At 36.2% G+C, this 26,772-nt stretch overlaps 1 protein-coding gene across 4 annotated transcripts; it reads right to left on the bottom strand.

The window, feature by feature from the left end:
- PTP4A1 (protein tyrosine phosphatase 4A1) lies at positions 1–15,320 on the bottom strand. 4 transcript variants are annotated; one of them, XM_031964684.1, is made up of 6 exons: positions 15,059–15,320; positions 8,299–8,841; positions 6,078–6,170; positions 5,461–5,591; positions 3,396–3,470; positions 1–1,499 (listed from the first exon to the last, which is right to left on the bottom strand). In XM_031964684.1, the coding sequence occupies exons 2-6, from the start codon at positions 8,401–8,403 to the stop codon at positions 1,382–1,384; spliced, it is 522 nt and encodes a 173-aa protein (XP_031820544.1). In that variant the 5' UTR covers positions 8,404–8,841; positions 15,059–15,320; the 3' UTR covers positions 1–1,381. The 4 variants fall into 4 exon arrangements, with proteins under 4 accessions (XP_031820544.1, XP_031820542.1, XP_031820543.1 ...); XM_031964682.1 differs by having other exon boundaries at positions 8,299–8,844; XM_031964683.1 differs by lacking the exon at positions 15,059–15,320 and adding an exon at positions 14,478–14,603 and having other exon boundaries at positions 8,299–8,844.
- Positions 15,321–26,772: the final 11,452 nt, after the last annotated feature.

The raw sequence follows: 26,772 nt of genomic DNA on the forward strand, positions 1-26,772 counted from the left end.
TAAGTGCATTTCAGTATTTATTTATTTAGATGTTTAAGCTCTCGCACTAGATTTTACAAGCTGGTGAACACTGGAAAATTATTTCTCCCACAGAACTATAACCACACATTCCCAAGACAGTATAAATATATGGTTGAACTAACATTAATACACATCACCATTTTATCAATTACATAATAAAACAAATTATCAAGTATCCAAATATTAAGTTACACAAGCTCAAAAGGCATACAAAATATTAGAGGTCTGCTCAATTCATAGCAGGAACCCAATTTTTTTTCCCCAGGGGAGGGGGGAGAGAATGGGGAAAAAGAGGGGAAAAATCACTTTCAACAAAAGCAATAGTTGGTAAACAACCTTCAATAGGTACAATAAAAGAAATTACAAGATTTTCAGAAATTTTATGATTAAGAATTGCTTTAGCTACAATAACAAAGCATCTCTACCTTTTAAAAAATATTTACTAAAGTAAAGGGCATATTCTATACTTCCTGCACAAGACAAAGGCAACATTTTACTAGAAATATTTAATAGCCCCTCCCATCCTTTTCAGGCCCTCCCTGTCAAGTTGCACCCCATTAGTGCGAACATTAAATTAACTGTAAGGCTTATTGTCTGGAGACAGTAAAGACTTTGTGTGCTTCTGTACAATGTGTAGATTTTTACATGGATTTTCAACCAGAGGATTATGATTTTTTTTTTCTTTTCAAAATGCAGGTCTTGATAACAGCACAAAATGAGACAAAGGTTTACAGAAAGACATTAAAGTATCACCATAAGACTTAGTAAAATCCAAAAAAATGAATGGTTGTGCAAATCCTGATATTCTAGTGCGACTGTGGGAGATGTAAACATACAGTGAGCAGGCAATTACCATATAGGCCCTATCTTCAATATTGAAATGACTGAAGGAATATGAACCACAAAGTGTTCAGGTTACTGTCTGTAGTTCCCAGAATGTTAACTCTGTATGATATTGAAAATATGTAAGCATTGTGCTGGGTATTTTGGCACCTAATCTCTTTAAATTTCATATTTGCTGATAAGACTCTGGTATTGGGAAATAGATTTGAATAAGATTTGTAACTCAATACTGCATGATTTCAGGAAAAGTTCAATTGATACAAATGATAAACAAGAAGTTCCAAAGGCTGAACAGCAAGAATCTTTTACTAAGTGTCCGAACAGGTTGTTAGTAACCCAAAGACAGAAGCTGCATTTCTGCCAAGCTTGTAACCTATAAAATTGCTTTAAAATATTCCTATGGAAGCTTCATTAGACTTATTCATCAAGCCTATATGTTGGCTAGTTATGTATGTAATTTGCCCCAGGTCCTGTCTCCAATTTCTGCTTCCAAGGCAATAATATAGGCAGCTCAGCTTTACTGAATGCAACAGGTGTTTCTGTGACCATTTGAGTCTTTGAAGCGCAGCCGCATTTTAGGACGATACTTCTCCAAGTAAAGAAGTTGCTTGCTGTTAAAGGCTCCACGACGTTTTCTATAAAAAACAACAACAATAAAGTTCTCTAACATTTGCCTATTGTACAACTCATTTCATTCAGTACAGTGTCCTCCTATGAGACACCCCAAATTCATAAATAATACATTAGAAATGACCACTAAAAGTTCAGGGAAGAATTATCTACAATTCTTGCTGAACTTATTGGTTCCTTCTAAACAATCACTTAAATTTTTCTTTGACTTATTTTAAATGGATTCAACTTAATATTTTTTTCTTCCTAGAAGACTGGCTATCAAGACTGCAGAGAACTGAACTCTTAATGGAGCACTTACATATATATATAACCATTAGGAAAAGGCTGATGGATACAGGTGCTTTCTTCTATCCCTACTCTTGCCAAGAACTCTTTTTAACTAATGCCTAATCCTCCTTTTACCCAATAGGATCATCTTTAGTGACAGGACTGGTGAGATAGTGGTATCATAGGATAGTAATAAAATCCCTTGAAAATTCTCTGCACCTTAGTTTTTCAGATCATAAGCATAAAGTTTTATCAAGAGTGAGTTTTTCAGATCATAAACATAAGTTTTGTAAAGAGTGACTCTAATTTAGATTCTTATTCCCCTCATGCAGACCACTGGCTGCTTTTCATGGGTTGAAAAGCAGCCAGTGATTATACACATGTTAAAATTACTAAAAATGAAAAAGAAAAAAAAAGACTCCTCCCCACAAGTTTATTTTAAACTGGGGTAGGGAGATGATGATTATATGGCAGGTGGAAAAGGGTAGAATAAGGACATCAAAATTCAAATTTTTTTACTAGACAATTTCTTCTCGTTAGGGGGCAATAAAACAAACAAAAACTCTTCCTAAATCTTAGAGGGGCTAAATCAAAGATTCCATCCTCTTTCACAATGGGCCAGGAAAGGAAAAAGCCAAATGAAAACATGTGATAGCAGTGAAACAAGTAGATCAACGCCGAGAGTGCCTATAGATGCAAAGAAAATAGATGATGACTAAGAAGGAGCTAGCTGGCACCAAGAAATGGGAGGGCTGTGAAAAGTTTCTAATAAAAAAAACAGCTTTTCCCACCAGTTAAAGGAGTCATCGCTAGTAGCTTGGAGCTGAAAGTTCAACTCCCACTTGTCAAGAGATAGGGATTTTATAGAAAAAGTCTATTTCCATTTTAAAAGAAATAAGAAAATAGAAGATTCTAGAATCCAAAGTTAAAATTTCTCAATGTATAAAATTACAATTACATCTAATTTTATAACACTATAACGCTATGACTTGTACTAAGAAATTAAATTTCCTGCTAGGTCAATTTATATTTGCTTTTGACATCACAAATTGAACATATAAAAAAATAAGATCTACAACAACTTCATCATTTATTGTCTTTAAATGTAATCCATGTCCAATTTGTGGCAATAAATTCTACTCACATTCATGCTATTCTATTCCTTAAACACTCCTCTCATTAATACTTGACAAGAATGTCAATATATGCTTCCCTCCAATTTATCCTTCACATATATGCCAGATTAATCTTACATAAAAATGTCTCAGCTGAAATATCAAGTACCATCTTCAGCAAAAAGTCTTCCCCAGTTCTCCTCAATCTTAGCCCCTTCTGAGATCATCTCCAATGTATACTGTATGTATATTACATGTATAAATGTTCGCAAGTTCTCTTCCTCCTTAAAACTGTGAGCTCCTTGAGAACGGAGGCTGTTTTTTGTCTTTGTATTCCTAGCAATTAGAATGGTGATTGAGAAGTAGAAGATGCTTCCTCTCTGTCCCTGCCTTTACTCATTATAATTTATATAACACCTGTTCTTTGCTATCACATAAGATGAAATTTCTGGGAAGACTTGCCATAAGTGAGTTTCGTCTGTCAGAATAGCTTTCTCTTAAAAAATAAATACTTACTGTCTTATGAATTGCACTGCATCTTCATACTTCATTCCTCCTTCAATTAGTGCAAGGGCAACGAGCACTGGAGCTCTGGTAAGAGATTAAGTTTTAGTAAATCAATTGACCCAAATAACAAAACCTGCTACAGTCCAATCCATAGTTACTATTTTAATTCTTGTTCTGAAAGCAAAGGATGAAAAAAGATTAGGAGAATGTGCCAAGGGATGAGCTAGGAAGAGAATTTATTTTTAATGTCTATTCTTGGATGACCATTGCAGGTATAATTGAATTCTAAGACTGTTTTCTTTAAAAACTATTTTGAATCACCATCAGAAAAGGAATATATTTCACAACTGAATGACACTCTTCCAGTGTGGAATTAACTGTTTTGAACATTAATTGAAAGAGAGTAACTGGCTCACATCCTTGATTATTTTCTTCTGTTAGAGATCTTTTCAACTTAATTCAAAGTAAATGTTTCAAGAATACATGTGATTGAGACACCTAAAGAGTAAAAGATAAGAAGTCAAATGGATGGCATAATCATTTAATCTCCTCATTGCAATATAAAACAACACACTGTCCTCAGAGCCATTATATAGAGCAGGAAGAAACCAGGAAAAAGTATCTGTGATAGTAGAGGGTTAATCATCATTGTATAAAATGTACTATTAAAAGAACATCAATTCTTACTATGAGACACTAATAGGGCATGATGATTGCTGTTATAATTGTATCACCTTCTGCAACAAACTTTCTATAGTTCTGTTGTATCACAAATGGAATCATTGACTAGATTTAGAAAAACTGACTGCCATAAAATTTGATAATTATGGTATTTATTTAAATTATTTGGCCTACACTGATAATAAAGTCCCTATAACACATCAGATTATTTTATTGTAGAACTTTGAACAAAGAACAGAACGAGTAGATGACAATTTATTGTTGTGTATAAATGCGATGAATATTATTATGCTATAAAAATTAATGAGTATGAGGAAAACAAAAGCACAGAAGATTTAAATGAACTAATGCAAAGGGAAGACAGCAGGGCCAATAAAATATGAACAATGATTACAGAAACAAATGAGAACAAAAGTAGATGTTGTGAACTACATCCTTTTCTCCTTTTAGAAGGTTCATAGATATAGAACATTGCACACACTGCTTATGTCTGTATTAAATAGTTTTGCCGATTTCTTTTACCTTTTTCCTTTATGAAAGATGGGATCACTCTGAGGTTAAGAAAGATACCAAGGGAAATTTTGGTGATATTAAATCTTCCCCCCCCCCCCCCCAAACCTTACCTGATATATCACCACAACTTGAAATCTACTAGATATTCTTTTCTTAGATAAACCCCTAGAGCAAACATTTGCTTTTAAATATAAAAATGAGGCATACAAAACAAAACAAAAAAACCTTCACTTTCATAAGCATTTCATTGTGGTCTCCAAATATTTATTGAGAAAGAAATGTTAGTCAAAGTTCAACATTTCAAAGAGTTCAAAATATTATTCGTCTCTAATTTTTTTGCATTAAACAAACAAACAAAAAAAGTAAATATTACCTTGAGTTTTATAAATACCAGACCTCCAGAAAAACTCTAATATATTTTAACTTCTTTAGGGAAAGATCTCTGATGCCTAGCACTGTATAAGGTAGGTATTTAAAGTGCCTGGTGAATTTGTGATTAAGCTTTTATGTTAAATTTTATGTTAAATTCCAAAGAAACCAATCTGTGTTAGGCTGAGATAAGGGATAAAATTAAAATTGCAAGCATACCATAAAACTCATTTCATATTGCTTAAGTTAGAAAAATGTTTACTGGTAGATTTGGTAATCACCAAATAAATCATGGCCTCATAAAAGGCAGAAATGTGATGGTTAAAAAAACAAAACCAAATAAAAACAAGCCACATTTATGTTAGGCTTTCAAATAAACTATTATTTTACTAACATAGATTTATCCAACTACGATGAACATAACATACAGATGAATAATAGTTCTAATTAAACAATTTTTGATCTTAGCCTAGCAACAAATCTTAACAGATGTTTTGTAAATTCTATTTACCTCCCAAGACCTGCAACGCAGTGAACAGCAATGCAACAACCAGGTTCTTCACGATATTTAGTTTTCACTAGGTTTAGCCAGTCATCAACAATCTGGTTGGATGGTGGTGCTCCATCATCAAAAGGCCAATCCTAAAACACAAATAAAATCATAACCATTCTAGACAATCTAGAATACTGTACTTATAGAGTACATGTGAAAAGGAAATTCTAGTTTTTTGAGACTATAGGACTATTCTAGCCTCTTTGAGGTTAGGGTAAGTAAACTACAACGCTGCATTATGTGCTGCAACATATCTTGAATCAGGGTAAAAGAGAACTGGGTAGTTATATTACAGATTGGCACAAACTCTCACTGTATTCTTTGCTTTACTATCAATTAATTATAAACAAGTTTAAGGTCTTTGTGAGCATGCACTTTCTCTTTCTTAAATCCACAATCCAAGTGGTACAGGTTTTTTCACTAATATATTTTCCCCACACTAAGTTTATATTTATAAAATTATTTTAATTATGACTCAATGCCCTTACTACATTTAGAAAAGTAGTCAAAAATGGATAAATATTTTTGGATGAAATCTGGTAAAGAAACAACAATAAAAACTTAAAATCACTTACCAGAACCTGGATGCCTTCTTTCTCCACAAGGGTTGTGTCATAAGTAGCTTCACATACTCTTACAATTGTGGTAACTCCATACTTCTTGAGTTCCTTAAAATAAATAAATGAATAAATCTTATTTTGCAATATTTTACTATTTCCAATATAACGACATTCAGTCATCATATACATTAGTAAATATTTATTCCATTAATAAATTAATACATTAATAAATGATTCATTACAACTAATGACCATCAACTATTCAAAGAGCTGAAGTAAGAAAAATTATTTTACAGGATCAGATTTAGAACTGGAAAAGACTAGAAGCATTCTATTCTAATTTTTCCACAATCAAGAATTGACTCATTTTTTACTAAAAACAAACAACAAAAACCACACAAAATAAAAGATAACTAGTTTCCTTTATAAAGCAGTAAAATATTTCAGATTGGTTCTAGTAACAAGTCACTTTTGAAGAATTAGTAAGAACTGAAATATTCTTATTAAGAGCACACCCTTCTTTGTCTTTTAAGAATTCAGATCTAATATCCTGTACTTTTAATAATTTTTAATGAACTGGGGCTGTTAAAAATGTTCATTTAGAAGTATGCTTTTTCATGTTCTTCTTACTCAAGTAAATGAAAGAATTTTTTTTTTCCCAATCAAGAAAACCGAATTTTCCCTCAAAAAACAAAAACAAAAACAAAAAAACTGGCCATTAAATTAAACCCCTAAACACTAAAATCAGAAGTTAAACAAACTCAAGTCTTAGTAAACTAATTACTTAAGTAAATTCCAATCTATATTATAATTTCTGATTTGAGAACAAAAATACTTCATAGGACTTACATTTTAAAAAATAATTAAAATTATAATCCATTTTCTACTGTAAATTTTGTAGTATGCTAAGAAAGAATGGATGGAAAATTTAGAGACTGAGTGGTGTATAAACTTTTAAACAAAGCCCTTCTACTCTTATGAGTAGGAATAATCTACTTGGTTTCTTCCTCCCCTTAATAAAACTATAGTTTTAACCCTGAATTAAAAAATAAATGTCTTTAGGAAAGCAAAAGGTGAAGGTAAAACACACACATATAGATGAATTCAACTTGCAAAATTAGACATGCCTTTCAAGACGTGCTCAATATGGAAATTTGGTATTTTGGATTGTGCTTATTTGTTATGCATTTTGTTTTTCTTTATTTTTTTAAATGAGGAAAAGAAAATAAAAAGAGGGATATAAATGCTTTTTTAAATTTAAAACTGAAATTAAAAAAACAGAAACAAAAACCACATCAGCAATCTAATGTGTAATTGGCCTTTTCATGAAATCTTAATACTTCTATAGTGAATCCTATATTTAAACATTCAAAACTATTAAAAAAAAATACATAAAATGCTTAGTATATTAAGAAGCCCTCAAATACTCATAAGTACCTCAATGACTTTCTTCTAAAAACTAAGATACAAGTCTAATATTGGGCTATAAACTTAGATATGTATCCCTTTTTCACTAAACAGACTTGTAAAAGAAAATTTCAGCAGCATTATTTAGTTGGTAGACTAATGAAACTAATTTCGAGGACTGTGTATAGGCTTCTGTATTCCTTACTTGTAAAAGGTGGTTTACATATAATATGTTATTAGAATTTTCATTCAGTATGCCATGAAGTGGGAAATACAAGAGTAATATTTATTTCTTCCTCCAAAGAAAAGTAAAATCATTAGTAACAAGCTGACTAAATGAGACTGGATTATTATTACCAGCTTAGTACTCTGTCCTTAGCCAAACTAAAGAAACAGGAAATCTATTCGGATGTCAGCATTTTTAACTTACTAAAACTACTATTTCTTAGCTTAAGATGCCAATGAATCAATCACTAATTGAATCAGATTAGAATTGTAAAATAGTTTCTTTTGAACACTAAAGAAGACTAAGAAGAACTCAAGTGTATTTTAACTTTTAGATCCCAAATCAAGTCATCTATGCATTTTTTCCTATTTCAGGGGTTAGAATCCAATTTGCTCTTATTTTAACCTTATTGCTGGGACTAATAACTAGAATGTAGTCTTCCCTAATGTATTGCATCTAAAATTCCTAAAGTACTGGGTCAGGGAATAATTACCACGTACATGGTTTTCCCCTCCCCTTGAAGTTTACAGTTGTTAAACTAAACTCCTGTTGCTGTTAAACGGCAATTCAATTAATTAAAGTATTATTTATTTCCATACTTACCTCTATAAATTTGTTTAAGGTTGCATTGGTTGGATTGTGTGTAATAAGGAACCTCATGTTCTTGTAGGTGATTTCCACAGGAGCTGGGCGGTTCATTCGAGCCATGTCAATTTAGTTAAAAAAACACTCAAGGTTATGAAAGGATTTAAAAATTTGAATACAGAAGTGATGTAAAGAAACTGAAGTCTCCTTCACTATACTCCACTTGAAATTCTCAGTGCTTTAAGTATGAAGTTGAGAGCAATGGGAAATGAAATGAACCTCCTAACAAGAAGCAGCAATTCTTCAATCCAGTAATACTGAGGCAAAAGAAAGGCAGTGCACTGAGGTTTACCCCATCCAGGTCAGAACTCTTGTAAAATGCTCTGCCAATTTCAATTCAACACTTTGTGTCCAGGTTAACCGCTCTTAAGGGGGCTTCTTGGTGGAGTAGTAATGAATTTCTACAGTTCACTTGTCTGCATAGAGGTCGTGCTGTGCCTGGCAATAGTCTCCACTGCCCTTCAGAAACTCCATAAATGTGTGACCAAGAACACCACAGAACTGCTGTAGGAGGAAAAGGGAAAACTTCAGTTATTTCAGTTGGAAAATAAGAGTATTATTGGGGAGGAATGGGAGGAAATCCTATTTTTACAGCACCTGACTTAGTCTAAGGAATCAATATTTTTAGTTTTCACTACCAAAAGCACCTCACCTAAATTAAAAAAAAAAAAAATTTAAATTGATTTTTGCCTTTGTATTGGCTACTTTTCCCCATATAACCCATTCTCCATGCCATCCCTCATAGAAACAATTAAGAAAAACAGTTTGACATAATATGTAGTATTCTACATCCACAGGTGCGTGTTAATAACTAAGTGTATTCCTTAGTTAGGAATAATGATATGGCAATACCATTTGGAAAAGTCCCTAGTTCCTTGAAGGAATAATTTCTAGTATTTTATTTAAAAAAAAAAATTCCTATGTTTTAACATTATCAATGAAGCAAAAGCCTTATTTTAGCTTACGTGGAAAAAAAAAATGTAATGGATGACTAGGGACCAAATTTTTTTAATGAAGCTAATAATTTTTTGTGAGTGAGATGAAAATTCAAAGATATTTCCCCCAGTCAGAGTTTATAAAATAGCACTGACTGCTATAACACTAACTAGAAGAACCAGATGTGTCAACCAACACAAAATATAATTTTGCTTTGAAATAAAATCTCTATTTTCTTTGCCTTTTGGATTAAAAAAAAAATGTCACCAACTGACAATCTAGTCCTTTCAAAGATAGTCAAATTCTGATCTCTTCATGTTAAAGCAAGGATTTTAACCTTTTATGTGTTATTCAGCATTTGATATTAAATAGATAGTATATGACTTAAATATGAGATTAAATATGAAATATTAAAATATGAGATTAAATAGATAGTATATGACTTAAAAACATTTTAAATGCATAAAACAACACATAAGGTCACAAAATAAATTATTATGTTGAAAGTTATCAAAACATTTTTTTAAAAGGGCACACAGACACAAGTTAAGAACTTTTAGCTTTTCAAGTATTCTTATTTTAGAGATAAGGAAATATATATAAGCTCAGGGATTTTAAGACTTAACTAAAGGCCAAAAACAAAGCAGAAGAGTCAAAATCAGAATTCAGGTCTGCTGACTGCCAACCAGGGTGCCTCAATGTACTTACTGTACTAAAAATTAATAATGCATGCCAAGTAACTCAGTAGTACAGACTGAAATACAGCCTTCTAACTGGACTTTACTGATGCTCTAACCAGATTTGTGATGAGATCAAACATAATTTTGTGATCAACTCATAAAGGCTGTTAAAAGCCTGTGTTTGAGGTAAAGTAGAACAAGAGAGAGATAAAGAGATCATTGTTAAAAAGCGAAAATTGTTGCCTATCCAACCCCATTCTTCATCTCAAACCCTGATGAGAGATTTTAAACACTGGAAATTCTGCCACTGAATACTATGAGCTTTGACAAATCACTTTGACTACTGTTCCTCAGTTCTCATATTTTAAATGCAGGAGTAGAAGGGTGGAAAAAAGGGGTATAATAAGACTATAGACAGGTTGCTGCAAATCTGTCTTGATCGCTAATTCTATAATAAAGTTGGAATAAAGAACAATTTAAATGAAATCACACACAAAAAAAATCATTCTGAAAATCAAATGAAAATTATATAATAGTGTGTAATTTGCTTTAAGTTTAGTACCGGGACTTTTCTGATTTAAAGCATAAAATGGGAAATTCACAAAGACTAATTAAGCTTGGAATGCTGTTTATAGATTTAAATGTAGAATACTGTGAGAATCATTACAATTCCAGGGGAAAAAACCCAACACCAACACACACACACACACACACACACACACACACACACACGTTACAAATGTGATTTTGGTTGTTTAATCAAAAAGCTTCTCTGTCTTGGATACCTTAGGGATATAAATCAGATCTCTTGCAGCCTAACTTTTCTTCCATGAGGTTTCTGCTTTTCTTTCCAGGGAGACTATAGTTTAAAAAAAAATCTGGGTTTAGTTAAAAATCTTAGGGTCAGGCTGGGTTTGTTTTGTTTTGTTTTAGAATTTCTGACTGACAAAGGGGGAAAGAGCAAGGTTTCTTTTTTCTGAGTTAAAAAAGATGACTAGTGTATTACCAATTTGAAAAAAGCTGGTTCATTTTCACTTAACTAGTACCTTCCTAAAGAGAGCTAGATTTAAAAAAAGCTTTGGTCTTTTCATCAAAAATCAACTGGGCTGAAATATAGATATGGTTAGCTTTAAATTTTGCCTTTGCCTCTATACATAGTTGTCTATATTTAAAGTAAAAGATGAATAAACTTCATACCATATACGACACGCAAAATACTAATAATCTAGAAAAACCTTATTTTTAGTTAAGTCCATCAAAATCTTGTATGTTTGATGAAAATGAGAAGTTTTTTCTGTGCTCCATTTTTTTTTCCCCTCCTTTAATTGTATGAATTTCAGTGTGAAATTTTTTTCTTGGGGGGTAGCTATCCAAATGTTTTGACACCTTGTCCTTTAAAGAATTAAAGGAGGAAAAAAAAAATGGAGCACAGAAAAAACTTAACTAAAAATAAGGTTTTTCTAGATTATTAGTATTTTGCGTGTCGTATATGGTATGAAGTTTATTCATCTTCATATTGGGGTACATCAAATGACAAGCAAAAACCGTTGAGATGTTTTAACTTCAGACGATATAACCATAGCACTACTACTGTTTCAAACTAAAACTTGCGTGAACGTATCCAAATCTTGCAAATTAACTAGAGGTAAATACATATATTTTAGGAATTTGGGAAAAACCATACAGAATAAAAAGTTCAACATCACATTTTCTGAACTCAAAGATGATAATGGCAATGTTTTGCAATTTTAAAATTTGATAAAGTTAAGTGAGAGAGGTTGTTACTTACTATAAGCACTTGCAGGTCATTTAAAAAAAATAAGGCCTGACAAGAATCATGGAAGTCAAAGTTAGGTTAAATGAAGTTTGAAAAGCCTAGACAATGGTTACAAATCCATGTCAGAGTGCATTGTAAAGTGCTGTCAAACACACACATTTCTAAAAACATCCCAAAATAATTTATTTTTATCCCCAGACTTGCAGGTGTGAGAATACTTACAATGGGGAAAAGAGGAGAAAGATTTTAACAAACAAAAAAAGATGAAATAATCACTGATTTCTTAATATCTTAAAAACTAGTTTTTGTTCCCTCCAAGTTGCTGATCAGGATTTAACATGTAGAATAAGATCAATTATTACTTGATCAATAACACTGTTACAATAAATTGTATATTGAATTATTAATCTGCACATGATAGCTAACAGCCATTGACTTAAGAGAAAAGCTGGAAGTTTACAGCCAATTATATCAACTAGTAACTTAAAAACCTGGCACCACAATACAACATAACACATATATTTTTAATTTCCTCAGCTGGCACGTGTCCACATTTCAGAGTATGGAAGGGAGGACAGAACATGAACACTGGAAAAGTAACAAAAGAAGGGAAGAAGTGAGAAGTAATTTCTATTCAGAGGTTATTTGTACAAATTCCCTGTCAATGATTTTTGCCTAAGGTCTTTGCTCAGGCAAAGAAAGATTCAGAAATACAAGAATAACTTCAAAAGAGTATCAAAAACCAAAAAATGCAAACCTAGCTAACTCTTCTCAGTGGAGCCATCTTGTGGTTGGGGGTGTGTGTGTAGAGGATGAATGGACAGACTGGGAGCCTTTCAGGACAGGTACAGAAATAATGGCAAAAGATCATTTTGGATTTTACTAAGCAAATGGCCTAGAAAAAGTGGACTGTCTTGACATTTACACCCCAAGTCACTTCCCTAAGCCTGCTTCTTCTTCCTTTGTAAAAATGGGAATGATTCTAGCAGTATCTTAATGCTAACAGTGAAAATGCTGCATGCATCTTTAAAAGAGTAAGAAAATTACAAAACATGCTGAGAAAACCGTCAATTCCCTCTACACAACCTTCAGATATAAGTTAAGTCTAGGTAACTGTGGGAGTAGAAGCACTACTTTATCCTATGAGAAAATCTCTTCCAAATCTAGAGTTTTCCAGATAAGAAGGAATACAACTAGTCCCACAATGGTTTTATGAGGGGAAATAGGAATGTCAGTACTGGTCTTGATAAGACAACCAGTCCAACTGATCAATTTGTTTTCCTTAACTACTATGGAAGTGGTCAAACTATTACAAATTGAAAAAACAAAAAAAAATTTATACAGAGTCATTTGTACCTGGATTATTACATTAGTATATTCAATCAACACAATTGTTTCCAAAACCTCATCTAGAGAGAAAAACACTGCTTACTGGAGTATTCTATTAAACAAATCATTAAAAAAAAAAAAAAAAAAAAAATCACTAGACTCACTAATTTGTGCCATCAGCTGGGAAGGCAACTTGAGCTTCAAAAAGTCCTCACTTAACTCTACATTCCAATTTTACCGTATTTCAGATGTCACCATTTCCTTCTTTAATATAACCTTTAGATGACTGGCACCATAAAGATAATCAGGTAAAACTAGGTTATAGGTAGGCAAAAGGTTATCATGTTAACATTTCTCTCCCCCCACTATGTAATATGTTTGTATAGTATTGTAGAGTAAGCCAAGCAACACTTCAAAGGAAGTTTGGACCAGGATTCACTCATTTTTTTGTTACAGTTTGAAGCCAACTTTAGGGTGGTAGTCATTACCATACCAAAACATAATAGAAATTCAAAATTTTGGACAGAAATACTAATGACACAGACGGGACAGAGGCTTTACGGAAATTTTAAAATAGTTCCCGATTAAAAATGCCCCTAAATCTGCGCCTTTTCCAAAGGCCAAGTTTTTTAATTGGGGGATGAACATGGGAGATATCAAGAAATTTCTCACTCCTAGGGAGCTTCCTGGGTTCACATGTCACCTAAGTCCCTGGTGGCACTTTTCCACGGTTCTCAAATTCTGGACTTCTCCAGACCAACTCCCACAGAGCAAAGACAAGACTCGACTTGTTCCCATTATCCAGAGCCCGGAGGTGTGGTGTTAAATCCGGAACAACTCAGATTACAAGGTGGAGACAGGCAGGGGAGCACAGTGGGAGGGGGTGACCGGGGCCTCCTCAATCGCCGAGGTCCATCCCAGAGGCAGGAGCAGGAAAGCCGGCCTCGGTGGCGGGGCCGGGGAGGAGGAGTAGGGTGGTTCTCTCCCCGAGTTACCCGCACTCCGGGAGCACCCCCAGATTTCGGAAAGCTCCAGTCCTCAAACGGAGAACTATCGGCTGCAATCACGGGTTTGAATCGCCCTTTCCAGCAGGCAACGGAGCCATTTTGTCTCCGGCGCCCAGGTCCGGCCCAGCCCGGGCGGCTACCTGGCCAGGGTCCATTCCCTGCCGGGCCGGCGCCTGGAGCGCCAGCCCCTGGAGCTCGGGGGGAGGGGGTAAGGCGGCGGGCCCAGGGGAAACCGTTACCCGCCTCCCGCCAGCCCAACGGGTGTCCCCGGCGTCCTGCCGCCAGCCCTCCCTCCCTCTCGATGCCCTCTTTAATTCGGGGCCAAGGGTGACATGTGCGTCTCACCCCTCCCCACCGGCCGGTCCCGGGGAGATGAGGACGCCACCCTTCCGTGGGCCTGACACCCACCGCCTCCAGGAGCCTCGGGCGTCCGAGGAGCATTCACACGGCCGGGGGCGGCGGGGCCGGTCGGGCCGCTTTCTTTCTCTCCGGAACAAAGAGGGACCCGGGAAGCAGCTCTACGGTCCGCTGGGGGCTCCCCGACGGCCGGGGCGCGCCGGCCCCTAGGGACAAGGGCGGAGGCGGCGGTCACAAAGCGGCTTTTGTGCCGAGCGGCCCGACCCACCCGCCCCCGCGGGCCGTCACCCCCCGACCGGGCCCGGCCACACGACCCCTCCGCTCGGCCCTCAACCGCTTTGGGCCCCGGGTGGTCGGCGATCGTAAACCGGCCTCCCCAGTCGCTAACCACCGTCCGCCGGGAGCGGAAGCGCCCGGGGGAGAGGAGACGTGGCGGGCTCAAGCCCAGCACGACCGGTCGGCTCTGTTTCTCTCCCACATCCCGATCTCACCCTCCCGGCCACATGGCGGCCGCCCGGACCCGAACGACTCCCTGAGCCGGCAAGCCCGCGGCGGGAGGAACGGAACAAAGGTGGCGGCAGCGGCGACACCGAGCGACTCGGACTTGCCCGGGACGCGCAGCGAACACTCACAGGAATATGTTTACTCATTGAAGATTGTGGCCTAATCATACAGCCGGTCCCGAGGCGGAGGCGGCGCAGCAGGCGGTGGTGGTGGCGACTGCAGCGCAGGGGGCGGCGGTGGTCGTCGCGGGGCGGCGGCGGCGGCAGCGGCGGCGGCGGCGGGGGCACTGGGACTCTACCATACAGTGAGCGGCTCCAGAGAGAGCGCGTCGCCGAGCAAGACCCGCACCCGCGGCAACCAATACGCGTGCTGAGCCGCCCTTGCGTCACAAGCCCTCCCTTATGTACACCGCGCGACGTGCGAACCCCGGGCCGCCAATCGCAGCCCGGGGACAAGGGATAAGAGAAGACGAGGTTGCGGGGGGAAAGGGCGGAGTTAAGGTTAGGCTTGCGGGGGAGAGAGGTCCGCCCAGCGCTGCTACCACCTCCCGGACGTCACGACGCGGCGGCGGCGGCGGCCGGTGTGAACCGGTTGATGAATAGCAAGTGGCTGAGCCAGAGCATCCTGCCCCCCTCCTCCTCCTGCGGGGGAGGAAGCCAGGAGAGGGATCGTGCCGTGCAAGAGGCCGGCGTAGGGAAAATAGAAGGAGCTGGCTCAAGACGCACAGCCTCAGGACAAACGAGCCCCAGTGTGTTTCATTTAAAACTGTGTATTTTAGTGAGTCCGACGCCCACGAGCCTTTTATTCCTAGTAGTCAGGAGGATACTTTAAAGTTTGCTGGAAACTTAAATATGAAATGGGTATTTCCTCTCTCCTCTTATCTCTACTCCTCACTGCAGTCACAACCCTCATTTACCAGCTGTTTGTGATGGTTCAGGCTCAGGCGTAAAGAGCCTCCAGCATCGGAGAATTTGGTTGGTTCCCAGCTAGGACGCGTGGATCCTGCTGGAGAAACCGGCCCGAGGCAGCCCAGGCCGCCGACCTTCCTTATCTTATGAAAAACAGCTGGAGGAGGCCGGGTCTCCGGAACGGGAAGTCCTACTAAGTAGTTTTAATACGCAATACTTAGTACTGTGCTTAGCAGTTAGGGGCTTCTTTATACTTTGAGGTCCTTCACACTTCAGCTACTGCTGCCCCTCAGTTTGTCAAGAAGGATGGATCACTAAAAGGGGAGCAATTTAAAAAGTAATTCTAATGTTTTGTTAGAAGTCTGGAGCGTGCTCTAGCTCTCAAAACAAAACTAATTTACTAGTTTCACTGACTGCTGACCTTAAGTCCCTAAGAAGGATCTAGAATAATCTTGACTGTTTTGTATTATAAAAAAAGGAAGCTCAGTTTCACCTGCACAATCTAGGAAGTCTATTTTTTTTTAAAATTAAGACCTTTTATTTTCAAAATATATACATGGATAGTTTTCAACATTCACCCTCAAAAAAACCTCGTGTTCTAAAATTTTTCCCCCTCCCTTGCCCACAAAACTAATTTACTAGTTTCACTGACTGCTGACCTTAAGTCCCTAAGAAGGATCTAGTATAATCTTGACTGTTTTATACTATAAAAAAGGGAAGCTGTTTCACCTGCACAATCTAGGAAATATATATATTTTTAGTTAAAGCCTATTATTTAAAAAATATATATATGGATAGTTTTCAACATTCACCCTTAAAAAACCTTGTGTTCTGAAATTTTTCCCTCTCCCTTGCCCACAAAACTAATTTACTAGTTTCACTGACTGCTGACCTTAAGTCCCTAAGAAGGATCTAGAATAATCTTTGACTGTTTTGTATTATAAAAAGGAAGCTCAGTTTCACCTGCACAATCTAGGAAGTCTATTTTTTTTTAAAAATTAAGACCTTTTATTTTCAAAATATATACATGGATAGTTTTCAACATTCACCCTCAAAAAACCTCGTGTTCTAAAATTTTTCCCCCTCCCTTGCCCACAAAACTAATTTACTAGTTTCACTGACTGCTGACCTTAAGTCCCTAAGAAGGATCTAGAATAATCTTGACTGTTTTGTATTATAAAAAAAGGAAGCTCAGTTTCACCTGCACAATCTAGGAAGTCTATTTTTTTTTAAAAATTAAGACCTTTTATTTTCAAAATATATACATGGATAGTTTTCAACATTCACCCTCAAAGAACCTCGTGTTCTAAAATTTTTCCCCCTCCCTTGCCCACAAAACTAATTTACTAGTTTCACTGACTGCTGACCTTAAGTCCCTAAGAAGGATCTAGAATAATCTTGACTGTTTTGTATTATAAAAAAAGGAAGCTCAGTTTCACCTGCACAATCTAGGAAGTCTATTTTTTTTTAAAATTAAGACCTTTTATTTTCAAAATATATACATGGATAGTTTTCAACATTCACCCTCAAAAAACCTCGTGTTCTAAAATTTTTCCCCCTCCCTTGCCCACAAAACTAATTTACTAGTTTCACTGACTGCTGACCTTAAGTCCCTAAGAAGGATCTAGTATAATCTTGACTGTTTTATACTATAAAAAAGGGAAGCTGTTTCACCTGCACAATCTAGGAAATATATATATTTTTAGTTAAAGCCTATTATTTAAAAAATATATATATGGATAGTTTTCAACATTCACCCTTAAAAAACCTTGTGTTCTGAAATTTTTCCCTCTCCCTTGCCCCCACCTCTTCCCTAGACAGCAAGTGACCCAATCAATAGGTGTTAAACATGTTCGATTCTTCTATACATATAGGAAATCTATTTTTTTTCAGCTTCTGGGAAGGGTTAAATAGGAATTTTACTAATTTTGGGAGAGCCACTAACTACAGTATTTAGTATGCTGTTTTCTCTCTTGGTTAGGCTGATGAGGGATTTCAGAATCAAATTTGTCCTCTGTTAGTGGGTTCTGACTTTCCAATATTATAGAAGCTTAGTATGTATTAGCAGTATTTTCATTAGAAGTTCTTCTTGAAAGGTGTTTTAACTTACTAAAAAAAAATGCACTTTGAGGATAGAGTGCTAAAGAAATGTTTAGCATGAGAATTTTCCATTTAAAAAATATAAAAAAAGGAGACATTTCTCATTTTGGAAAAAATATTCCCCTTAGACACTTGAATTCAAGTGACACAAAGATCACTTCTGAATAGAGAACAACGCATAAAGAATGGAAGTTTGGGTCCCTTAATGTCTGACAGGGCAAATTGTGAATTTTTTTTTTTTTTTTTTTTAAGGAGAGCTGTGATTTCATCAGCTCAGCATAAGTAGATTTGTATTTATCCTGAAATTTATAATTTTAAAATTACTTTGGACACAGGGATGCTAAGTAACAGGGTGTCAAGAATCAGTGTATGTCAAGAGGTAGCACTAGACCCCAGGTAGATGTGAATTCCAAGGACAGGGCTCTTATTTATTAGAACTATACAGCCTGCCTTAGATATTTGATGCAAGATCTAAATAAGACATGATTGTAGTAGTTTCATGAATTGAACAAAAAACAAAGTTGGTTAAAAACCCACAGATGGTGTTGGGATTTGAAATTCTTATAATTTTCTGTGGAATTGGTGTCCTTAATCTGTTCTCCCTTCCCTTCCCTCCAACCTGTTCTCCCCACCCCTCTAGCTTCTGACACCACTTAAGGCAGGAATGTATAGCCTCTCAAGGAACTAAGCTGGAACAAAGTCCACATACCACACAACCTGCCTCCTGGCTATTGTTTTCCACTGTTTTTGAAGACACATGACTAAATGTTCACAACTAGTAGTAAGAACAGTGATTACTGTAGAAGTAAACTTCTGTAGAACTAGAACTGAACTTTTAATTTGTTAAATGATTAAATCTTAGTGTAATGTTAAGAATCAAAAATGTTTTTTTTTTTTAAGCTAAGATAAAAAAATCAAGGTTAAGGTGGGATGGTAATTCTGCTTAGTCATTACTCAGTGGTTTGTACTAATTAATTTATTGGATCTTAGAGGAAAAGGGGAAAAGCACTTATCTTGGTGGTTTAGTCATTTTTCAGTTGTCTTTGACTTTAATTGACCTCTTTTGAAGTTTTTCTTGGCAAAGATACTAAGTAGTTTGTCATTTCTCCAGCTCATTTTACAGATAAGGATACTGAGGTAAACAGGGATTTTGTTCAGGATCACACAGCTAATAAGTGAAGCTATAATTGAACCTGGGTCTTCTTGATTCCAGACCCAGCACTTTATCTGCTACATGCCTGCCATGAAAGACCTACTCTGCAAAATAACCAAACTCTGGAAAAAAAGCTTTACAAATAATATTTCATTTGATCCTTCTCACCATCCTGGAGGTATGTGTTATTATTCCATTTTACAGATAGGGCAAGGCAGGTATCACGCAGCAAGAGGCTGGAATTAAATTTAGCTCTTCAAGATGTTAAGACCTGTGATTTATAATTGGAAAGGTCATCTAGCTTCTATTCTTTGTTTTACAGATAGGGAAATCGTGCCTGGGGAAGGGAAATTAATTTCTCCAACAACAAGGCTCTACAAAACTCAAAATTATGTAGCACATCACATTTTGGCAAAATTTTAGCTGAAAGATATGACTTATTTATAGAAGAAATTATTTTACTTCAGTTCAGGATATATGATAGGTGCCTGACATGAATAAGGAAACCACAATAGATTGATTACCCTCTACTTAAACACCTAAAGTAAAAATTAAAAGTTCCTAAATTGAAAATAATTTTCTTGAAAAATAATATTTTTCATGACGTCTGGTCCTTGGAGAAGCTTACTCTGAATGAAGTTCAGCTTTTCAGTTAAATTAGTCAAAAAAAAAAAATTAGCTGAACTTTCTTTTGCTGTACAAAATGCACTGGGGAAAAGAGAATGGGAAGGAGTGTAACATTCCATGTAATGATATTTTTGTTGAAACCATATCATTAATACTAGCATCTGGAAACAAACAAAAGGGATTTAGTCTGACCGGAAGACCCAAAACTAACAAATTGAATTGGCAAAGTATTTCTCAAAAGTCACTTGTAAATGTATAAGAAAACATACAAATGCTACAGTTAGCCTCCATTTACGCGGTTGGCATTTAGGCAACAGATAATCCTAACACACACTGACCTGAATAGTATTACTGGGGCAATTGTTATGTAAGAAGGAATGTTCTTGAGCAATTTCCTCTGGAGAAACATATTTATTCTTTAAAAAAAAATTACCCACCATGCACAGGTTTGTTGTTTGTTTTTACCCTTTACATAGTTTTACAATTGAATGTGTGTGACAATTTGTGCAGCTTAGCTTCTTGTTTCAATGTATTCTTTCTTTCTCCATTTTTTCTCCTTTTTGTTAAGAGTTGAAGTAGTGGTTCCTTATTTGATAGTCTTATGAATCACTACATGCAAAAGCACTTTAAAAGCATACATGGATGAGATTGGTGTTCCATAGCTCTTATGTAAAACCTAAGACTTTATACCTTACTGGTTTAATTACTACCAAAAAAAACCCCTTCATTAATAGGTGGAATCATATGCTTTCTACTGACTCTTAGCCAGAATTTATTTCTTTAATTGAAAAAATTAGTTTGTACTCTTGCTTTTGGATATTAAAAATTATTTGTTTTGTTATTCTCTCTTCTACTTGAAAAATTTCCCAACCTTACTTTAAGTACCACTGACATAATTCCAGAGTATTCAGAGTTTAATTTTAGCCCTTGCTCAAAATCAGACAACTCCAGGTAGTTGTCTCTACTGCATCAATCAATAACACCTAGAAATGTCAATCAAATTGGGTTACAGTTCTTAAGTGAACTTATTAGAACACTGAATAGATTATTGAAAATGTCTAGTTTAGTAGATATAATTTATTATCCTTATTGCATTAAGTGAAAGTGATACCTAAAATTTCAATCCCTTGACCCCATCCTATTCTCCTAGTTCTTTTTTTTTTTTTTTGCTTCCTCTTCTCCTTTTGTAGTTTTGTACTCCCTAAGAAATAATGCCATCACTGATAGTCTAGAATTTTTTGTTCAGTTTATTGGCCACTATACATGCTTTTCCAATCTTGAACCCTGAAGTATTAACTTTTCCTTTTCCACACTTGCTTGTTGCTGCTATTCACTGCTAAAGAAACAACTAAATTTTTTTTCTTTATTTTTTTCTTCTGAACTTAAGAAATAAAATAAACATAACAGAGAATAGAAAAAAAAAATGATTACACACGAAACTGCAAACCTATTGTATACAACTTACTATTTTTTTTAAATGGAATATGTGGGGAAAAAACCAAAGTTATATAACTTTATTATACATAATAGCCCTAGAGATGGCTGCCATTAAACATAAATATGTATGTATGTGTGTACACACACACACACACACACACACACACACACATATGGAAAATCCTTCTATACATTTTTCTATCAGTTCTTTCCCTGAATGGAGATAGCATCTTCCTTCACAGGTCCTTTATAATTAATTTTGCTATTTATAATAGTCGAATAATAGCTCAAAGTTGTTTTTAAAACAACATTGCTATTAATGTATATGACATTCGTTTGGTTCTGCTCATTTTGCTCTTCATTTTTTTGTGCAGATCTATCCATGTTTTTCTAAAATTATTGAACTCATCATTTCTTACAGTGTTGTAATATTCCATCACAATCACATACCACAACTTGTTCAACCATTTCCGGATTGACAGATCTTCCTGAAATTTCCAGTTCTTTTCTACCACAAAGAAATGCTAATTATGTGAAAATTGCAACTTCATTACAACTCCATAAATTCCCTGAAGACAGGGATTACTTTACTGTTTCCCTTGAATCACCAGTGTCTAGCACAGTGCCAGGTACTCAGTAAGTGCTGAATAAATGCTTATTGATTGATCATTTGATTGATATTATGTTGCCTCTTTAAAAGTCTTATTGTGGCCTGGCATTTCTTTGATTCTTATGAGTTCATTATTTAATACCTCAAAGCATCTCTTTCCAAACTTTTCTTCTCTCCTCAAAACCTTAATCTTACCTGCCCCTTTGTCTTTAAGCTGATGACCTCACTTACTTTATTTACTAAGAAAATTTAGGTTTTATTTTTACTCCCAAAACTGTTATAAATATTAGTCTGCAGCTGCTGTCCCAATTCTACATTACTTATTCCTCTATCCTTTACTGTATGGCTTCTGTCCTTCTGTCTATGATATTGGATAAGTTATCCAACCTCTATGGACTTCAGTTTTCTCATCTATAAAAATGAGGGAGTTGGACCAGATGGCTTATGATCCAAAACTATTCTGTCAAGAAATAGAATCTTTAAACCCAGTGGCTAATCTTTATTCCCATGCCTTTATATATATCCATTGTATTTGATATTGATATGCTCCTCTTCCTCTTTAGAATTCTTTCTTCCTCTGATGCATACAACATTGAACCACTATGATTTTTCACTTCCTGGATCACTTCTATACTTCTTTTCTGACTCCTTTTCTTCCTTCAAAGCTCGAAATATAATTGTTCCCCAAAGTTCTACCTTTAGCCTTTTTAATTTTTATTTTAGTTTACAAGAGATCTCATCCAGTTGTATGGTTTAAGTTATTATTTCTATAAAATTAACATCAAATCTGTATTTCCAAATAATCTGCAATTTTGGCCAAACTTTCTCTAATTATAGGAGTCAATTTCTATTTCTTACTAGATACATTGTCCTGGATGTTCTTCCTTCATCTCAAACAACATATTCAAAATGAAACTCACTTCTCCCTAGAATACCTGACTTCCTTGTTTCTGAAACTACCACTGTTAGTTGCCAGAATTATACAACAATCATTGGGTGGGGAGAAGGTATAGGATATAACTAATATTTAAAAAATACATGTTTTTTGGGTGGAGCCAAGATGGCAGAGAGTAGACAGGTCTTTTTTCCTGGCTTCCCACAGATCAATACCAGATCAAGCCTCTAAACAGGCTTTGGAGTAACAGAACCCACAAATATTGGAGTGTTACAAATTTCCAGCAGAAGATATTTTGGAAGAACTTCAGGAAAGGTATGTCTCAATTGGGCAGGCGGGGGAAGTAGCCTAGTTCAGGCTCAGTGCAGAGACCCCAGGGCCAGGGGAATCTACTGGGAGGTTCTTAGCCAAAATACAGCAGCCTTGGCAACTTTGTCCTAGTTCAGAAGCCAGTGCATCAGCAGACCAGTTGTGAGATCTTAAAGGCAACTACAGAAGGCAAATAATGAGCACCACATCATAACAAGGGACTTGGCCATACCCACCCAGCACAGGAAGGAAGCCAGCAGCACAAGCCCCAGGGCAGTGTGAAGCCACTGTTGCCTGTAGAGAAAGCTTGGGATAATATCCCTTTGTCCTAAAAGCAGACCTCAACCTTTAAAAATCAGGAAAATGCAATATAATTATGGTGGTAGTGGCAGTAATGATGATGAAATTGTATCAGTGATGATAGTGACAAAAATGTTTCAATTTCATAAGATCTGAGTGTCTAGAATAAATATTGTAAGGTGTTCTTTTTTTAAAAAAATAAAAATAAATAAAAATCAGCAAAAAAGCAAAAAGAGCTCTGACCATAGATAACTTTTATGGAGACAGGGAAGAACAGACCTCAAACCCTGAGGACACTAAAGGCAAAAAGCATATAGATGTACCTTTAAAAGGTGATAGGTCTTTCTTTGTCTCCAACTCAGAAGGCTCTCTTGGAAGAATTCAAAAAGGATCTTAAAAGAAGAAAAATGGGGAAAGGAAATGAGAACTTTGCAGGAGAATTTGAAAAAGGAAAAACAAATTATTGGAAGAAAACTCCTTAAAAGATAGATTTGGCAAAAATGGAAAAAGAAAATTCCTTGAAAATCAGAATTGGAAAAAGAGAACTCCCTTAAAAATAGAATTGGTGAAATGGAAAAAAATCCAAAGAACAAAACAACTAATTTAAAAGTTCACTTGGCCAAATGCAAAAGTAGGTAAAAAAGCTAACTGAAGAAAATAATTGACTAAAGATTAGAATTGAACAAATGGAAGTGAATGACTCAACGGGAATCAATCAAACAAAACCAAAAAAATCAAAAATGAAAAAATAGAAGAGAATGTAAAATATCTCATAGAAAAAACAACTGACTTGGAAAATAGATCCAGGAGAGACAATCTAAGAATTATTGGACTACCTGAAAACCATGATGAAAAAAAGAGCCTAGATAACTTCTTTTAAGAAATCAAGGACAACTGACCTGATGTCCTAGAACTAGAGGGTAAAATAGCCATTGAAATAATTCACTGATCACTTTCTGAAAGAGACCTCAAAATGAAAACTCCAAGAAATATCATAGCTATATTCACAATAATCAAATCAAGGAGAAAATATGCAAGCAGACAGAAAGAATCAAATATCAGAAATTACCCAGGGTGTAGCAGCTTCCACTTTAAAGTATTGAAGGGCCTGTAATATAATATTCTGGAGTGCAAAGGAGCTTGGACTATAGGCAAGAATCAACTATTCAGCAAAACTAAACATTATCTTTCTTTTCTTTTTTTTTTTTTGAGGCAATTGGGGTTAAGTGACTTGCCTAAGGTCATTCAGCTAGTAAGTGTTAAACGTCTGAGGTCAGATTTGAACTTATGTCCTCCTGACTTCAGAGCTGGTGCTCTATCAACTGCACCAACTAGCTGCCCCTTAAGTATTATCTTCCAAGGAAAAAGATGGACTTTCATTGAAATAAGGAAATTTCATTTAATTATATTTTTGCCCAGGGTCACAGAGCTAGGAAATGTTGTGTCTGGGGTCAGATTTTAATAGCTCCTGCTGACTTCAGGGTTGGTGCTCTATCCACTGCACCACCTAGATTCCCCAGTTTAATTTATTTTTAATGAAAAAACCAAAGTTGAACAGAAAATTTGATCTTCAAATACAGAATTCAAAAAAAGCATAAAAAGGTAAAAAGGGAAGAAAAAAAGCCTATGTTTTTTAAAGGTTAAAAAGTTTACATCCCTATATGGGAAGATGTTTAACTTTTGAGAACGATTATCTTTTTTAGGGATATATTTAAAGAGGGTAAGTATAATTTGATGTTATTGTGATGATATAAAAAAAGAAACTAGGGTTGGAAAAGGGATTGTAATGGAAGAAGAGAAAAGAATAGATAAAATGGGGTAAATTGTTTCACATGAAGAGCCAAAAAAGACCTATCACAGTTGAGGAAAAGAAGGGAAGAGGATAAGGGGGAGTAGCCAAGATGGCAGAGAATAAAATAGGTCTTTATCTGAGCTGCTCCTGGGCTCTCTCAAATCACCAACAGATCAAACTCTGAACTGGCTTTGGAATGACAGAACTCACAAATATTTGGAGTGTAACAAATTTCCAGCAGAAGATATTTTGGAAGAACTTCAGAAAAGGTCTGTTTCAATTAGGGAGGTTAGTAGGAGGTGGGGGGAGGGAAGAGACAGCTGAATGCAGGTGCAGGGCAAGGAGCCAGGCCAGTGTTTATGGTGCTGGGGAATCTAATGGAAGGCTCTTAGTCAAAATACAGAAGCATTGGCTATTCTGTCCTGGTTAAAGACAGTGTATTGGATCAGCAGATTAGCTATGAGACATCCAACGCAAATACAAAAGGCAAATATTGAGCCTCTGAACTCCCAGAAAAATGTGGCACCTGGCCATTCCCACCCAGCACCCCGAAGTCAGTCAGCACTGTCCCAGGGCAGTGTAAAGTTGCTGTTGCCTATAGAGGAAGCTTGGGACAATCTCCCCTTTGCCCTAAGAGCAGACCTTAACCTTTAAAAAAATGAGCAAAAAAGCAAAAAGAACTCTGACCATAGATAACTTTTGTGGAAAAAGAAAAGAACAGACCTCAAATCCTGAGAATCCTAAAGGCAAATCATCTGATGAAGCACCCCAAAGGGTGATATGAATTGGTCCCTATTTCACAAGGCTCTCTTTGAAGAATTCAAAAAGGATCTTAAAGGAGATTGAGGAGAAAAATGGGGAAAGGAAATGAGAACTTTGCAAGAGAGTTTGGAAAAAGGAAAAACAAATTATCTGAAGAAAACACCTTAAAAATAGATTTAGGGAAAAGAAAAAAATCATATAATGCCTGGACTAGCTCCCTGGAGGGTCTCAGGATCAGTCAGAGTCAGGAACAATCAAAGTTCTTGGTCTTTAGAGGGAGAAGTGAAGGAGGCAGGCAAGCTGCCATATGGTTTGCCAAAGATGTATCCTGGATTCTGGAGTCCGGAGTCTCCAGTCTCTCTCCTCCTTGTCCTGCTGCCAAGTGACCCCGACTTCTCTCCCTCAACCCTCCAATCCTTGCCTACAGTTACCTTACCGCCAAACATTCACGCACCAATGGTGACAAGAGCCATCACATCACCATCTATATATATATATAGATGAGATGGTGATGTGATATATATGTATATATAGTGCCATTATCTCACATCCAATAGATAATTAGCCTTAAGTGCTCTTTTGTCTGATTCAAGCATACCTTTTCAGAGTTTCAGCCATCTACAATATAATTCCTTACAAAATAGATTTGATGAAATGGAAAAAGAAAACAACTTGAAAAACAGAATTTGTGACATGGAAAAAAACCCAATGAACTAAACACCTTATTTAAAAGTTCAATTGGCCAAATGCAAAAGGAAATAAAAAGCTAATTGAAGAAAAGGATTCACTAAAAATTAACATTGATGGAAGTGAATGACTCAATGAGACTTCAAGAATTAGTCAGACAAAACCAGAAAAATGAAAAGATAGAAGAAAATGTAAAATACCTCACTGGAAAAACTGACCTGGAAGATAGATCTAGGAAAGAAGGAAGGGGGAGGAGGGGAAT

This window comes from Sarcophilus harrisii, chromosome 4 (genome assembly GCF_902635505.1).
Source record: "Sarcophilus harrisii chromosome 4, mSarHar1.11, whole genome shotgun sequence".
Lineage (NCBI taxonomy): Eukaryota > Metazoa > Chordata > Mammalia > Dasyuromorphia > Dasyuridae > Sarcophilus > Sarcophilus harrisii.

Coding starts and splice junctions, on each gene's coding strand:
- PTP4A1 (XM_031964684.1), bottom strand. CDS start 8,403: ATGGCTCGAATGAACCGCCCAGCTCCTGTGGAAATCACCTACAAGAAC. Junction 6,171..8,298: donor CCTTAAACAAATTTATAGAG/GTAAGTATGGAA, acceptor ATTTATTTTAAG/GAACTCAAGAAGTATGGAGT. Junction 3,471..5,460: donor TGCGTTGCAGGTCTTGGGAG/GTAAATAGAATT, acceptor ATCTCTTACCAG/AGCTCCAGTGCTCGTTGCCC.